The 16311-nt window shown below is 36.0% G+C and overlaps 1 protein-coding gene across 1 annotated transcript; it reads right to left on the reverse strand.

Moving 5' to 3' along the window:
- Positions 1-5471: 5471 nt before the first annotated feature.
- LOC133792374 (uncharacterized) lies at positions 5472-6752 on the reverse strand. The gene has a single exon (XM_062230275.1). It carries the CDS (start codon positions 6750-6752, stop codon positions 5472-5474), a length of 1281 nt encoding a protein of 426 aa, XP_062086259.1.
- Between the last annotated feature and the right edge of the window lie 9559 nt (positions 6753-16311).

The following is a 16311-nucleotide window of genomic DNA, read 5'->3' on the forward strand; positions in this document are numbered from 1 at the left end:
AACTCTCATGCCCTAGACCTTCGTGTTCTTCAAATGATACACGAAGGATGGGGTTTTTAATTTTTAAGTTGTTCCAATGGTTAAATTTTTAGTTTTTTAATTATATCAGATTTATTTTAAAGTTTTTCAAATAATAGGAATTAGGTGACCTGGCATGTTTAAAATTGCATGGACCAATTACAAATTGCCACGTGCACCTCTACATGAAACTTGACAGTCAAGTACCAACGGATGCCAAGGATTGTTGACGGAAGGTATTTTCACTGCAAAAAAAAAAAGAGTTAGGTATTTAAGTGTTATAAAACTAACAACTTAGGTATTTTCGCCACAAATATCCCTAATAATAATAATTTCAAGAAAGGAATAGGATAATACCAAGTGAAGTGGAAGTGGGAGTCGTTGGTCATGGCTGGGTGGCGTAGTGGGGTTGGGCCTCTGTTCCTTTGGGTGTTGCCGAGAGAGAAAAGAATGAGTCTTGACTCTTCTTGGGTGAGAGAGAGACATGGGAGGAGAGATGATATTGTTTTTAGGGTTTTGGGGAAGAATTTAGAAAACATGATTTCATCGTTTTCAATTTTACAACACAAAATCCAGATATTGTTTTGGAATTGGTTTCCAAAAAAAAGCTATCAATCGCGTATTCTTGTGGGACCCACAAATTTTAAGTTTTCAAAATCATAAAAATGTATCTGAATACCCTACCAATTAGGCCCCAATTAAATGAAAATATCTAATCAATTTTAATTTGAATTATATTTTAATTAAATAAAGATTATTTAATTAGATTAAATATGTTTATAAGTGTGATAATATGCGACATTCAGAATAAGGCTTGATAATTATTTTTTGAAAAATAAAAAGATAGACTTTCTCTGTAAAGCGATAGTTTTCTATAAACCTGAAAACTATTCTAAACATTCTCTCTGTCAAAACTCTCTAGATTTCATGTGTTGAGTACATCTAGGGAGTCACATAAATCAACATTTTGAATCCTACGTGCCCACACACGTCCTTGTGTGTTTGAGGATTGGTTTGGAAGATCAGGGTGTGAGATCTCAGAACACTGGATAGGAAGATCGTTGATTTATACAAAAAGACTGAAGAACACTTGATAGGCTACAAGAGGTAATCCCTGATCTATTTGTATATGATTTAATATTTATATATGTGTATGATCCTGACTGGTATTAATATTTATTAAAATTGGTCCATATATTCCGTTGCGTACCTTCGATTTGATCATTTAATACTAACAATTGGTACCGGAGCAGTCTATACATATATGTATATATATTAAATACTGTGTTGGTTTCTTGCATTTATTATATGTATATTGATATATATGTATATTGAATGGATGAATATGTTATTTGAATGTATGGTTGAAAGATGGATAGTTAATTATATGGTGCTATTGTGTTAGGAATTTTATTATTTTTCTAGATCTTGTGTAAGCCATAAAGGGCATGGGATTTTTGTAAATTTCTATTTATGAAATAAGTGTTGTAAAAATTTGTACACAAGTGGAGAAGGACCTGAGCCACCAACCATGGCAGCAGCCTGAGGCCTCTCGGCCACTTGCGTACAGCCACGCCTGACCCCCGCGCCTGCCTGCGTGCGCCCTTGCGCACCCACACCTGGCCCCCGCGCCTGCCTGCCCGCGCCCCTGGATACTCCCACCTGGCTCTCGCGCCTACTTGCGCACGGCCCTATGTGCCGCGCCTGATGCGCCTACATGCCCAGCCCCCCATCCCAAGCTTGGCACCTTGTGTCGCCGACCCTAGGGCACCATCTTGGTGCCCAAACCCTAATTCCTATTTTTTTTAAAATACATTTAATTTAATTAATTTTAAATTATTTGAATTTAAAAGTTTAATTATCTTATTTTATTTTATTAGAAAATAAAATATCATTTAGTTGGTTAAGATATTTTAATATCTTAAGTTTAAATAATTATTTGAATTTGATTATTTAATTATTTAAATTCAACTAAATTAAAAAGATGACAAAAATGGTTATTTAATTAAAATTTAGTTTTAATTAAATAAATTAATTAGAAATTTTGTTTCTAATTAATAAGTTGGGCAAAACAAAGTTCCTAAAGATTAGCAAGAAAGCCTAAAGGAGAGGAGGAACATTCTTGGAGAGTCTTGGAAGCTACATAGGCTTAGATTGTAATTTTATTTCTAATTTTTTCAAAGGGTTGTAAATCTTATAAATACCCATTAGTACTCAGATCATCATTTATTTTTTATTTATTTATTATATTTACTTAAATAAATGTTCATTGATGTTTGATTGATAACATGATCATGCATTAATCAATTACATGTCATTCATGAAACCCTACACAATTTCTCATTAATCATGCATCTTTTCGAAACATGATTATCTAGGATTGTCCTATTTATTTATATGAATTGTTATGGAGAAACCAATTGCATGTAAACTACTATGTATTAAATTAGTTAAAACTTGGTAACTCATACCATAATAAAGACAATAGATTTATAGGCCTTTAAGATAACCAACTTTATGTAAAAAAACGTTTTTAGTAAAGTTATATGAATGTAATGGGTAATTATTTAGATCACATTAATTATAAAAACAGACTCTTTTATAATTATGAATTTTGTAATTAATTACATTCATAGGGTTATTAATAAACTAGTAATTAATTTAGATTTAATTGATTAGTTTAATAAAACACATTTAATCTAAAATAGTAAGTGGGAGAAGGTTAACATCTCATTGTGATCTATGGTCTCCATTATTAGTATAACACCGTGAGATATGAATTTGGCCTTGAGGCGACTTTATTTCCGTCTCCCTAAGGAATGTTTCTAGACATATTAATACCAAGGCTAGCTTCTTACGAAGATAAGAAGAAGTGATGTATTTTAGGCTTGACCGACCCTAAGGCGACACTCTCTAAGTTAAGTCATGAATTCTGAAATAATGAGTTACACTTACAAAGATATAATTAAGCTTTTGTGGTGGATAATTGCATCTTGACCAAACTAGTGGTACTTTATATTTAAAAGAGAAAAATAAAGAGTTATTTTAAGTTTTAAATTATAAAGATAAGATTCTCTTATAAGCTATCTGAATTTAACTTGACCGACCCTAAGGCGACACTTTATTTGTTGGGTAGCTTTATCGTGGAAAAGTAAATGTTAATTTATGTGTTTTAATTATTGCATCCATGCATCATGTTTACTTTCCAAAACATTGATATTTATTTCAAAAGAAAATATTATTGTATTTTATTTATTTTTTTTATCAAGAAGAATATTACTTCATTAATCTACCAGCAAAACACAGTACAAACCAGATTACACTACAACCAGCCCCAGACGGGACACCCAACACAGCAAACTAACAAAAAGACAGCTAAAAAATTACATGAGTAATCTATCTAAGAACCTTTGCTCCAAGTCAGAGAGATTCCTATTTTTAACAGTAAAAAACCTATACTTCATACAGTCTATTATATCAGGAGATATACTGGAAGCTGTCCAGGAACAGTTGTCAAAGACACACCGATTTCTATTCTTCCAAACTCCATACACCACAGCTGCTCGCAATGAGAAACAGATATCAATTATCACCCAAAACCGCCTGTTGGCTAACCAAACCAGCCAGCTAGAAAAGTCCATTGGCCAAGCTTGAAACCCTAGCCAACTAAAGATGAATTTGATAACTTGCCTTGACAGATAGCAATCAAAAAACAAGTGACCATGGGACTCATTAACCACTCCACAAACAGGACACAACTGAGATTCAATCCTCACTGTGAACCTAACCAGATTGTCACAAGTTAAGAGATAAGAATTGACTGTTTGCTACAACACAAATCGATGCTTAGGCAAAGATAGCCTACACCAGACTGCTCTGTGATAACCAACCTATTACTGACATAGGGAGCTGTTATACAGCTGAGCCGATTGGAATTTCCCAGCATGACCAGCTGCTATTATCTCTCTATAAGTGTAGACTTCCCTGAGTTTACAAAGCTTCTTCCAGTACCAACTTGTGTCTTGAGGAACCTGATAAGACTAGAAAGTTGCCCCTTTTAAATAAACTGCATTAATCCATTTAACCCACAGCAAGTCCGGTTTCTCAGTTATTGCCCATATGTACTTAGCTAAAATTGCCTTGTTCCAAGCTAAACCATTCCTAAAACCAAGACCACCATAGGCTTTAGGGAGTCAAACTTTATTCCAAGAAGCTAAGTGAATTTTATTTCTATTCCCATTAACTCCCCAAAGAAAGCTACGACATAAATTTTCGATCTCCTTGATTATGCTCGGCGGAAGAATGAATATCCCCATCCAATAATTCCTAAGACCAAATAGGACTGAGTGAATAAGTTGAATTCTACCAGCAAAAGATAGGTGCCTACTAGCCCAGCTATGAATTCACACTCTAAACTTTTGGATTATAATGTCACAATCTTCATGCTTCCATTTTGTGGGTCTCATTGGCACCCCAAGATATTTAAGGGGAAACGAGCCTTCAGTCAGTTGTAATTCAGTGGCCAGCTTCTGCCTTTGATCAGCTGGAATCCCTCCAAAATAAACATGAGACTTGCTAGTATTGATTACCAACCCGGACACAGAACTGAACTCCTCAAGAGCTTTCTTCAGCACTTGGACCGAAGCTAAAGTGCCTTTGCAAAACAAAAGTAAATCATCTGCAAAACAAAGGTTAAGAAGATTCAAGCTTTTACACATTGGGTGGTGTCTAAATGAAGAGACACATGCAGCCATTTGGAGCCTCCGAGTTAAGTATTCCATGATTAAAACAAATAAAAGGGGGGACAAAGGATCCCCTTGCCTAAGCCCCTTTTCACCCTTAAATTTTCCTTGAACCCTTCCATTCATGAGCAATAAGTAGGAAGTATTAGTCAGGCATATCATAATCCATTTTATAAATTTCTCAGGGAAGCATAACTCAGATAAAAGATCACCAACAAACCACCAGTCAACAGTGTCATAAGCTTTGCTATTATCTATTTTAATAGCACACCTTGGGGAGGCAGCTGATCTCCCATAATTCTTGATAAGGTCCTGAAAAATCATTATATTGTGAGCTATTGATCTACCTTTGACAAATGCACCCTGATTAGCTTGAACTAAAACAGGAAGAACCTTAGCTAATCGAGAACAAATTAGCTTGGAAATACACTTATAAATGGTTGAGCAGCAGGCCATCGGTCTATAGTCACTAGCTTTTGAAGGATTCTCACATTTAGGGACCAGTGATAACGTGGTGTCTAGGAAACCTTCAGGAATTTTCCCTGTAGCAAAAAACTGATTTATAGCTAGAAAAACTTCACTCCCAACCTCCTGCCACATTACCTTGAAAAATCCTAATCCAAAACCATCCGGACCAGGGGATTTTATGCAAGGAATGCTAAATATAGCTGTACGAATTTCCTGATGAGAGAATGGTTTTAACAATGAGAGTTACTGGTCAATATTCAGTTTGGGACCCAGCGCTACACAACGAGTATCAATCTTCTGCTTAGCTGAACTAGGACTTCCCATTATACTCCTGAAATGGTTCAAAAAAAGAGAAACCACCTCTAAAAAATTATCCACCAAATTGCCTTGTTCATTTATAAACGAAGCTATTCTGTTTTCAGCTCTTCTTTTCTTCAAGTAGGCATGAAAATAAGCTGTATTAGAGTCTCCCTTCCTAAGCCAATCTATCTTACTCCTCTGCATCAGGAAACTATGATACATCTGATATTTTCTGCCAAATAATTCAGCAGCTGATTGAACAACATTCTGAAGAGCTATATCACCAGGAAAGCGCTGAGCAAGAAGACGAGCCTCTTGAAAGTCAGATTTAGCCTTTTGAAATTGAGAGCCAATATCTCCTATTTGATCTTTATTAAACTGTTTCAACTGATGTTTCAGCCTTAACAGTTTATAATACAGAGCTTTTAAGCCAGACCCCTGAGAAAATTTGCTCCAACTATCAATAACCACTGATTTGAACCTACTGTGGTCAGCCCAGAAATTATAGAATCTAAAGAGTTTGACCCCCAGAAACTCCTTAGACTGAATAGAGATTGTGCAAGAACAGTGGTCCGAAATTACTTCCCATTTGAATATTGCTATGGCAGTAGGAAAAAGGTCCTGCCATTTCTCATTAGCAAAAGCATGATCAATTTTCGAATAAATTCGAGCCTGGCCTCCTTGATTGTTCGTCCATGTAAAAAATGAACCTGTATGTTTGAGCACCTCAAGCTGAGAATTATTAAACCATTGAGAAGAGTCCACAATCTCAGCCTTGGAAATAGGCTTTCCACCGTTCCTTTCATTAGCCTTAAACACTGCATTAAAGTCTCCTAATACTATCCAACCATCAGCTGTACATATAGGTAATTTGTGCCATAGGTTCTTCCTTTCCTCCACTGTGTTGCGACCATAGATAAATGAAACATAGAAAGGAAATTTCAACCCAGCCATTCGGACTTGACAATGAACAAACTGACTATCTTCCGCAATCACTATAACCTTAACAAAGGCCCTCCTCCAAATTATTAAGATCCTTTTTTCTGTAACTAAACTAGAATAGTAATCCCAATTCATAAACCTAGTACTCATCATCTCAGTTATTTTTGACGCCCTCATTTTAGTTTCCAAAAGGGCTCCCAATCCAATTTTATTCTTACTACACATATTCAAAACTTCAATCTGCTTTTTCGGACCATTCAAACCCCTTAAGTTCCAGCTCATAACATTACAATTGTCCATGAGATGAGCACGGATCACTGAAACCTCCTTTCCCTCTCTCAACCTGATCTTGCAGAACCACAAAAGAATTAGATTGAGACCTCTCCAAATCAGCTGAGTCCATGTTTTCCCTCTGTTGTCTTCTATCTACTCTCCCCTTCTTAAAAACCATCTTCTTAGGAGATTGCCAACCTGCTTGAGGTCCCCTCTGACCTTTCTCATCTGCCGAGACCTCAACCGTTTTTTGGGTCTGATCACTAGCTATGTCTGCATTATTTGAACTCTTTATGACAGAAGATATCCCAGCAGGAGCCTCAACACCTTCCTTTTCCTTAACTTCCCCAGCCACAACAGACATATCAGTAGCCTCCTTACCCTTGTCTCTCCCTTTCGGTTCAGAGCCCAGTGAAAGAGAGTCTTTCCCCTGAACTTTCTGCTCCTTACGGCACTCAGCCATTGAAAGGCCATACCCAACACAAACTGTGCATTTCACTGGTAACCATTCATATTCAACCCCTTGTTCAACTAACTGACCATGTTCGTTCAAAAACTGAATTGTCCTAGGTGGGTTATCATTGATTTCCATCTCCACCATAACTCTAGCAAACTGAACTCTGCATCTATCTCTAGTAAACTTATCCACCATAATTGGCTTACCTAGAGTACTAACAAGAGCACTAAGGCATTTGCTGCCCCAATATTGGAGACCAAGATCTTGTAAACGGATCCAAAGGGGAACTGACCGAATCAATCGAAAAGCACTCAAATCTGGAGACTAGGGTCGGATAATCACTGGTTTCCTATCAAAGTGTAAAATTCCTGTTTCCAAAACCTTATCCCTTGTGGCTTCATCATTAAATTTAATCATAGTCAGACCCATTGTCATCCTTGCTATCTGCACGATCCCTAAATGACCCCAAACTCTTTTGATAAACCCTTCAAACACAGCCAAGGGTGGATTTGCTCCAAGCACCATACAAATAATAGCAGAGCTCCAGTTAGCCGACTGACTAATGACTTCCTCTACATCCATTTGAGCAATTTTCTTGCCATCCTTAACCAATGGTTCAGTATACTCAAGTTTTTGGTCAGAAAATAAGAGGTTACCCGAGTTGAAGTTCTTCCAATGGCTCTGGGCTGAAGCTTGGAAGTCATCGGCATCCATGGCGTCCACCCATCTAGGAGTATTCGCATTGGCTCCAATTGTACTGGGTGCAACCTCCGTCTCTATCAATTCTTCACCAACAGATGGCAAATCAGTCTGCATTTCATGACCATCCTTCAACGATGCCTCATCAACAACTCCATCCAACACATCTTCTTCTTGGATTGAAGGCAGGCTCTCAGAAACTGATCGCATAACAGGCTTCCTTGTTGATTTCTTCCTCTTTGCCATGGAAGAGAGGGAAACGAGAGAAAAGCCTTTTCTTTATTAATCGTTATTTTATTATTTTTTATTTTTAATAAGTATAATTTTGTTATAATTTTAACTTCATTTATTGTATTTTATTTATTGCAGTAATATCGAACGGTGGCAATCCAATAACCGCTTTACTATCACTTGAAAAACTTAATGGTGATAATTTTATAAGATGGAAATGAAATCTAAATCTTATGTTAATCTGTGAGAACCACAAATTTGTCCTGACAGAGGAATGTCCAGAAGAGCCCGCTGCCACTGCCCTGAAGAATGTTCGGGACAAGTATGATGCCTGGATTCAATCCAATAATAAGGCAAAGTGTTACATTCTTGTGAGCATGAATGATGTTCTGAGAACAAAGCATGAAACCATGGAAATTGCATTTGAGATACTGGATTCTTTGCAGGCCATGTTTGGGCAGCATTCTGCTCAAAGTAGACAAGAGGCTACAAGAACCTACATGACTACTAAGATGAAGAAAGGTGTTTCTATACGTGAACATGTTTTACACATGATTAACGTGATGCATGAAGCAGAAATACATGGGTTCATCATTGATGAGCATACAAAAGTAAGCATCATACTGGAATTGCTCACTCCTGCCTTTTCTGCATTCACCACCAACTATATTATGAATAAGTTGGAATTCAACATGATCCAGCTGTTGAATGAATTGCAGACATTTGAGTCTCTTAACAAATCCATTACAAAAGAGACTGAAGCAAATGTGGTAGAGGAGAAACCTTCAAACTCTGAGTACAAATCTCAGAAGAGAAAGAAGAACAATTATAAGGACAAAAGAAAGGGCAAGAAGTCCAAGAAAGGCAAGAAGGCACCAAAAGCCAGGGAGAACAAGAATGACAACAACTCCAACAAGAAAGAACCAAAAGGAAAATGTTTCCACTGTGGAGTTGAAGGTCACTGGAAGAGAAACTGCCAGAAATATCTCCCTGAGCAGAAAAAAGAAAGGTAAATATGATTTTCTTATACTTGAAGCTTGTGTAGTGGAAGACAATATGTCATCTTGGGTTTTAGATTCAGGAGCCATTAACCATGTTTGTTCTTCCATGTAGATACTTGAGTCATCAAGGGAGCTGGAAGATGGCGATGTGACCATGCGAGTTGGAAGTGGAGTGCTCATCTCAGCAAGAGCAAAGGGAATAGTCCTTTTAATTTTTGGGAACAATTATTTAGTTTTGAACAAAGTTTATTTTATTCCTGGATTTTCTAGAAACTTAGTTTCTTTATCTATGATGCATGAACAATTTTTTGATATTTCTTTTAGTAATAATGCGATTGTTATTTCAAAGAATGGTTTCAAAATATGTCAAGCAGAACATAGTAATGGACTGTATATGCTCAAACCAAATGAACGAATGCTCAATAATTCAGAATTATTTAAAGTAGCAAAACTGCAAGGTAACAAAAGACAAAAAGTTTCAAATGAAGATGACACATATCTTTGGCATCTTAGATTTGGTGATATAGGTCTAGATAGGATAAACCGGTTAACAAAAGATGGACCTTTGAGAAAACTAAGAGTTGGAACTCTTCCAGTTTGTGAATCTTTTCTAGAAGGAAAAATGACCAAACGTCATTTCTCAGCAAAAGGCAATAGAGCCAAAGAACCTTTGGAGCTTGTACACAGTGATGTTTGTGGTCCAATTAATGTACAAGAAAGAGGTGGGTATGAGTATTTCATCACTTTTATTAACGATTACTCAACATATGGTCATACTTACTTAATGCTTAGGAAATCTGAAACCTTTGGTAAGTTTCAAGAATTCAGAGTTGAGGCTGAGAAGCAGTTAGGTAAGACTCTAAAGACACTTCGATCTGTCGAGGTGGAGAATATTTGGATTTAGAATTCAAAGATTTCTTGCTGGAGCATGGTATTCTATCCCAACTCACAGCACCAGGAACGCCATGGCAAAATGGCATTTCTGAAAGAAGAAACAGGACCTTGTTGGACATGGCCAGGTCTATGTTAAGCTACTCTTCACTTCCTCTCTCATTCTAGGGATATACACTTTAAACGGTGATGTACATTTTTAATGTAGTCCCATCTAAGACCATTAGCAAAAAGCCACTGGAATTGTGGAATGGAAACAAACCTAGTTTGCACCATTTTCGCATTTGGGACTGTCCTGCTCATGTTTTTAGACCTAAATCAGGGAAACTTGAATCGAGGTTGGAAGTGTGCATTTTTGTTGGCTACACTCCAAAAACAAGAGGTGGTTATTTCTATAGTCCCAAGGATCAAAAAGTATTTGTTTCCATAAATGCGACCTTCCTTGAACTTGACTATATGAATAACTACAAACCTTGAAGCAAGGTAGTATTGGAGGAACTCACAGCTAATAAGATTCCATCACAATCATCTTCATCATTAAATGATAAACAACAAATTGAGGAAACTATGATTCCTGAAGAAAAAAAACCTGATGCAATGTCATAGTGGGAGGATTGTGAGACAACCTGTTCGCTACGAACATGAGGCACATGTCCTTGTTTATGAAACAGACAAGGACGATCCATTAACCTTTAAAAAGGCAATGGATGATCCTGAAAAGGAGAAATGGCAAGAAGCCATGAACCAAGAAATTGAATCGATGTATTGCAATTATGTCTGGGAAATTATGGATTCACCTGAAGATGTCAGGCCCATAGGGTGTAAGTGGATATACAAGAAGAAAAGAGGTGTAGATGGGAAAGTAGAGACTTTCAAAACGAGGCTTGTAGCCAAAGGTTACACTCAGAGAGAAGGTGTTGATTATGAAGAAACATTTTCTTCTATGGCCATGCTTAAATCCATTCGTATCCTCTTATCCATTGCAGCTACCAATGATTATGAGATATGGCAAATGGACGTCAAGACAACATTTCTAAATGGCTATCTTGATGAAAGTATCTATATGGTACAACCAGAAGGGTTCATAAAGAAAGGGGAATATCAAAAAGTGTGCAAGTTGTTGAAATCCATTTATGGATTAAAGCAAGCATCTAGATCTTGGAATATCACTTTTGATGAAATAATTAAAACACATGGCTTCGAATAGAATGTTGATGAAGCATGTGTGTATAAATACATCAAAGGAAAAGTGGTGTTTTTCTTAGTTCTTTATGTTGATGACATTTTTCTCATTGAGAACAATGTAGAGACATTATCAAACGTGAAGAAGTGGTTAGCCGAAAAATTCCAAATGAAAGATTTGGGCGAGGAGAGCTATGTTCTGGGAATCCAAATCCTAAGGGATAGGAAGAAAAAACTCTTGGAACTTTCTTAGGCTAATTATATAGATGAGGTGCTTGAAAGATTCTTTATGGAGAATTCCAAGAAAGGTCAATTACCGACTAGACATGGAATTGCTCTCTCCAAGGAACAATGTCCCAAGACACCTCAGGAGGAAGAGGATATGAGAAAGTATCCCTATGCTTCAGCAATTGGGAGTTTGATGTATGATATGTTGTGTACTAGGCCCAACATATGTTATGCAGTTGGGATTGTAAGTCATTATCAATCAAATCCTGGTTTGGAACACTGGATTGCAGTAAAGCACATTCTCAAGTATCTTAGGAGAACGAGAGAATATATGATTATATATTCAGGGGATGAGTTGAACCCTACTGGATACACTGATTCTGGTTTCCAATCAGACAAAGACAGTCGAAAATCGACATCGGGGCCAATGTTCACTCTTGGTGGAGGAGCTGTTGTCTGGAGAAGCATTAAGCAATCCAGCATAGTTGATTTAACCATGGAAGTTGAATACATAGTGACTTGTGAAACAGCTAAGACAGTGGTTTGGTTGAGGAAGTTCTACACTGATTTGGAAGTTGTTCCAGATATGAATAAGTCACTAATCCTGTACTGTGACAACAGTGGAGCAGTAGCTAATTCCAAAGTACCTAGAAGCCACAAGAGAAGGAAGCATATAAAAAGGAAATACCATCTGGTAAGAGAGATTGTACACAGAGGTGATGTGACTGTTATGAAGATAGCGTCGAAACAGAACCTGGCTGGCCCGTTTACCAAGAAACTTCCTACAAAGTCGTTCATGGGTCACGTGCGCAATATGGGATTAAGGGAAATGCTTCACTTGCTTTGAGAGCAAGTGGGAGATTGTTAGGATTAATGCCCTAAAAGCATGTAAAGACATTTGATTGGTTTTAAATAAAAGTACAATTTTATTATATTTGAATGTTATAATTATAGTTTAAATTAATTATATATTAATATCAAGAAAATTCCATATTCATTAATGAGAATATGATATTGTATTAGTACGAGAGAATTAATATCATATATAATGAATAAAATAGTCAATAACATATTAAAGTAAAGAATCTTTAATGAATGGCTACTAGTAGGGTTTGCTAAGCATACAAGATGCAAGTAATCTAGATTCGGATTACTGATGTGGATAAACATCTTAGTAAAAGTGTTGTATATAATATAGATTATATATGACAGGACCAATGAGAATTAATTATCTTTATAAACTTGTCGTTTGACGTAAAGATTTAATTCTTATCATGATAGATGATCATTTGTAGATTAGTCTAAATCTTGAGTATTCATGAACTCCTTTTTATGTTTATTGGATCTTTTAATTCACTCGTTAAGTTCTCTTAGAATAATGAGGCTAATGACTTTTGTTTTGGAGATTCAATATCATGGATGGCTGAGAACATGAATGGAATCCATGCTTTCCTAACGGATCGAATATTGGTTCCCTTAAGGGTTGATTCTGGAACTGAATACTTATTGAACTCAAATCTTGTAGTGTCTCAGAATTTTACTTAGCTAGATAGTAGTAGTCATAGCTGGTAGTAGTTTGTAGTATGATAGTTTTTGTGGATTTGTAGAGTCCAAGAACTTTACTTAGCTAAGATAGATAGTAGTATTATAATATTTATAGCATTATCTTTGTAACTGTGGATTTTTGGTTCAGACCGGGAATTATTTGGACACTCATAGTAGTACTTATAGATTTTCTAAGTTTAACCTATAGTTTAAGAATATTAATTTTAACCTAAGGTTTGATTAATATGACTGATATTAAGGATAATATTTATTATACTATAAGGTTTAGATAAGAACCAATAGGATTTTAAGCACATGTTATGAATGGGTGATTAAGGATTAAGTATTTTGAGGATTAAATTTAATAAAGGGTAAAGTTTGAATGCTATAAGGTCAGTCAGCAGCTTTGAATACGTTGAGGGCTTAGTCAAGGTTGTTTACTCCATTCAAATTTAGCTAAAAATGTGTAATTTCGTGTTTAAATAATTAGCGTGTGCCGATATATCGCAGCACGAAGATACAGAAAACACGAGACGATGCATGACAGCCTCGGGCATACTGGCCCAGGCGATATATCGCCTACAGGGGGCGATATATCGCCTCCTTCAGCATATTTTGAAAGTTTTTGAATTTTTTTTCCATTCAGCCATTCAACCTCTTGATAAGTCCAGCACCTTTCTGAACGAGTCTTCAGCCTCTTCTGAACGAGTCTTCAGCCTCTGCTGAACGATTATTCAAATTATTTTCACCTAAAAAGCCATTATTTTTATTCAAGTTAAATTAAGATCCTTTCATTCCTAAACTCTATAAATAGGACCTAGTACCCAGCCATTATTCACCTTTTACTCTAAGTTCAGAGGCTGCAAGTTGCTAGGTGAGTGTGAGAATTAAACACTTGGGTGGGAAATCATAAGCTTGATCATCATAAGCTTATCAAACACTTGGGGAAGTAAGGTTTTATAGTATTTCGGTTTGAGGTGTAGATTGGTCTTACAAGTCTTCAAGGTAACCCAAAACTCTAGTTCATTTCTGTACTTGTTCTTTTAAGTTCTCATAGTCTTCTACTCAGCCTCTAACCTTAATCTTTATTTTGGTTAGGAAATCTAAGTTCTTGAGCAAAAAGGTTTTGGTAAGTATTTTTCTCAAGGTTTAGTCCTTCCATTCCTTTCATTTCTTTTTCTTCAAATCTACTCACCCTGTTATATATGGTTTAAGGAGTGTTCCAAAAGTCCCAACTCTATCCTCATATCCCGGTAACTTTGGTAAGGAAAATAGGATAGAATCTATATGTTATATGCTTATGTTATCTTATGTTTCTTATGTTATGATAAGTGTTATGATATGTATGTTTGTAGGCTTGGGCATATGACCTATATGACTAACAAGCCCCAAATAGATTATGGGCATATGACCTGCTTAGCTAGTACGACGCCACTAATCTAATGGGCATATGACTTGCTTAGTCTATGGGACCCCAAGTAATAATGGCCACTATAGTATGTGTATGGTATATATATGTTATGTTATGTTATGTTATGTTTTTATGTTTCTTATGAAATTTATGTATATGAACTATGTGTTAGATTTTCCTTGCTGGGCATTAGGCTCATTCCTTTTTGTTTATATGTGCAGGAAAATAGCTATAGTGGCGGGAAAGATTCGTGGATGCTTGGGAGAATGTGTATCGGTGATGATTGGATTCAAGGAGTTGAGAGTTCGATTTCGAGGATGTAGTCTTTTATTTATGGTTTATGTGTAATTTTTCCGCACTTGTTATGTAATCCTTTTTATTTTAAATTATGTTATGTTTTGTTTTGAAAACAATGGGATCCCATATCCTGCCTTGAGTTATGTAAGTTTTACCATTGGTTTTTACAAGTTTTTAATAAAGTTATGGTATTTTCGCAAATGTAAGTTTTACTAAGGATTTGTATGTATAGTTTCGTTAATGGTCCAAAAGTCTAGAGTAGTTGGGTCATTATAACATAGTTGGGTACTCATAGCAACAATTATGGATTTTATAAGTTTAACCTATAGTTTAGAAATATTAATTATAACATAAGATTTGATTAATATTGCTGGTCCTAGAAATATTATTTATTATAACCTAAGGTTTAGATAGAATTATTAAGAATGTGACACTTGTCATAATCATGATTATTAAGGATTTAAGTATTATTAATGAATAGATTAATTAAAAGAAAGTTCTAGAAGCTCTAGAAGCTCTAGAACCTTCCAGCAGCTGTTAGGATAACATTTTGACTCAGTCAAAGCTGTTTAATCAATTCAAAATATGTTGAAAAAGTGCAAATACATGTTTGATATATCAACGTATGTCGATATATCACAGCTGTAGAGGCTGATATATCACATACGGGAGATACAGAAAACACGTCAACTTTGCACAAACGAATGAACGGGGCTCAAGATATAGGTCTAGGCAATATATCGCCCAGGGTAGGCGATATATCGCCCCTGGGAGTGAATTTTTGAAACTTGAGGATTTAATTTTAAAAACAGACTTAACCACTTGGACTTGCCTTTGAATGATTTTGACCGAGTTCTGGGCATCTGTTGATCGAAAATTCAAATATTTTTCATTTTATATTCATTTATTTATTAAAATTAAAAGGGGTTTGTTTCACTCCTTGAACTCTATAAATAGGACCTAGTACTCAGCCATTTCACTCATCATTCAAGCATTGTTCAGAGCCTCCAAGCTGCTAAGAATACTATAGAAAGAAACACTTGGGTTTTGGGATAAAAGCTTTTCCAATCTAAGCTTTTCTAAAGACTTGGGAAGTACGATATAGTGTTATTTCGGTATCAAGGTGTAGATCTGTAGAGTCCCAGACTTTACTTAGCTAGTTAAGTAGTAGTAGTAGTAGTTCAAAGACTCTGACTGAGTTCGGTGAGGGTGGACACAAATCAATGGATCGGGTTCTATATTGAGAGTTTAGGGGGCCATAGTAGTGGGAACGATTTTACTGATTCCAGCCCTCCCTCAATATGGTTAACTTTGGAACAACGACGAGTTTCAAGCCTGAGAATTAAGTCATTTAGGATGATTAGAAACAGGCTTAGAAATAATAAAGATGGCTAATTTTCTAAGTATGGAAACACACCCTAATTATAAAGAAGGCTTACATAATTCTTCATAAGAAATCATAACAAATAGGTCCAAGTAATGTTTGCTTAGATTAAGTTTTGCCTTAGAACCTATTAGGGTAAGTTCTAACATGTTTTCTCGACTGTTAGAACTTTGCTGAAGATGCCATTTAGAAGGTCTGCACGCACGGATGCCAATGCCTCCAATGCTGCCAATGAAACTAAT

The sequence above is a fragment of the Humulus lupulus genome, chromosome 7 (assembly GCF_963169125.1).
Source record: "Humulus lupulus chromosome 7, drHumLupu1.1, whole genome shotgun sequence".
NCBI lineage: Eukaryota > Viridiplantae > Streptophyta > Magnoliopsida > Rosales > Cannabaceae > Humulus > Humulus lupulus.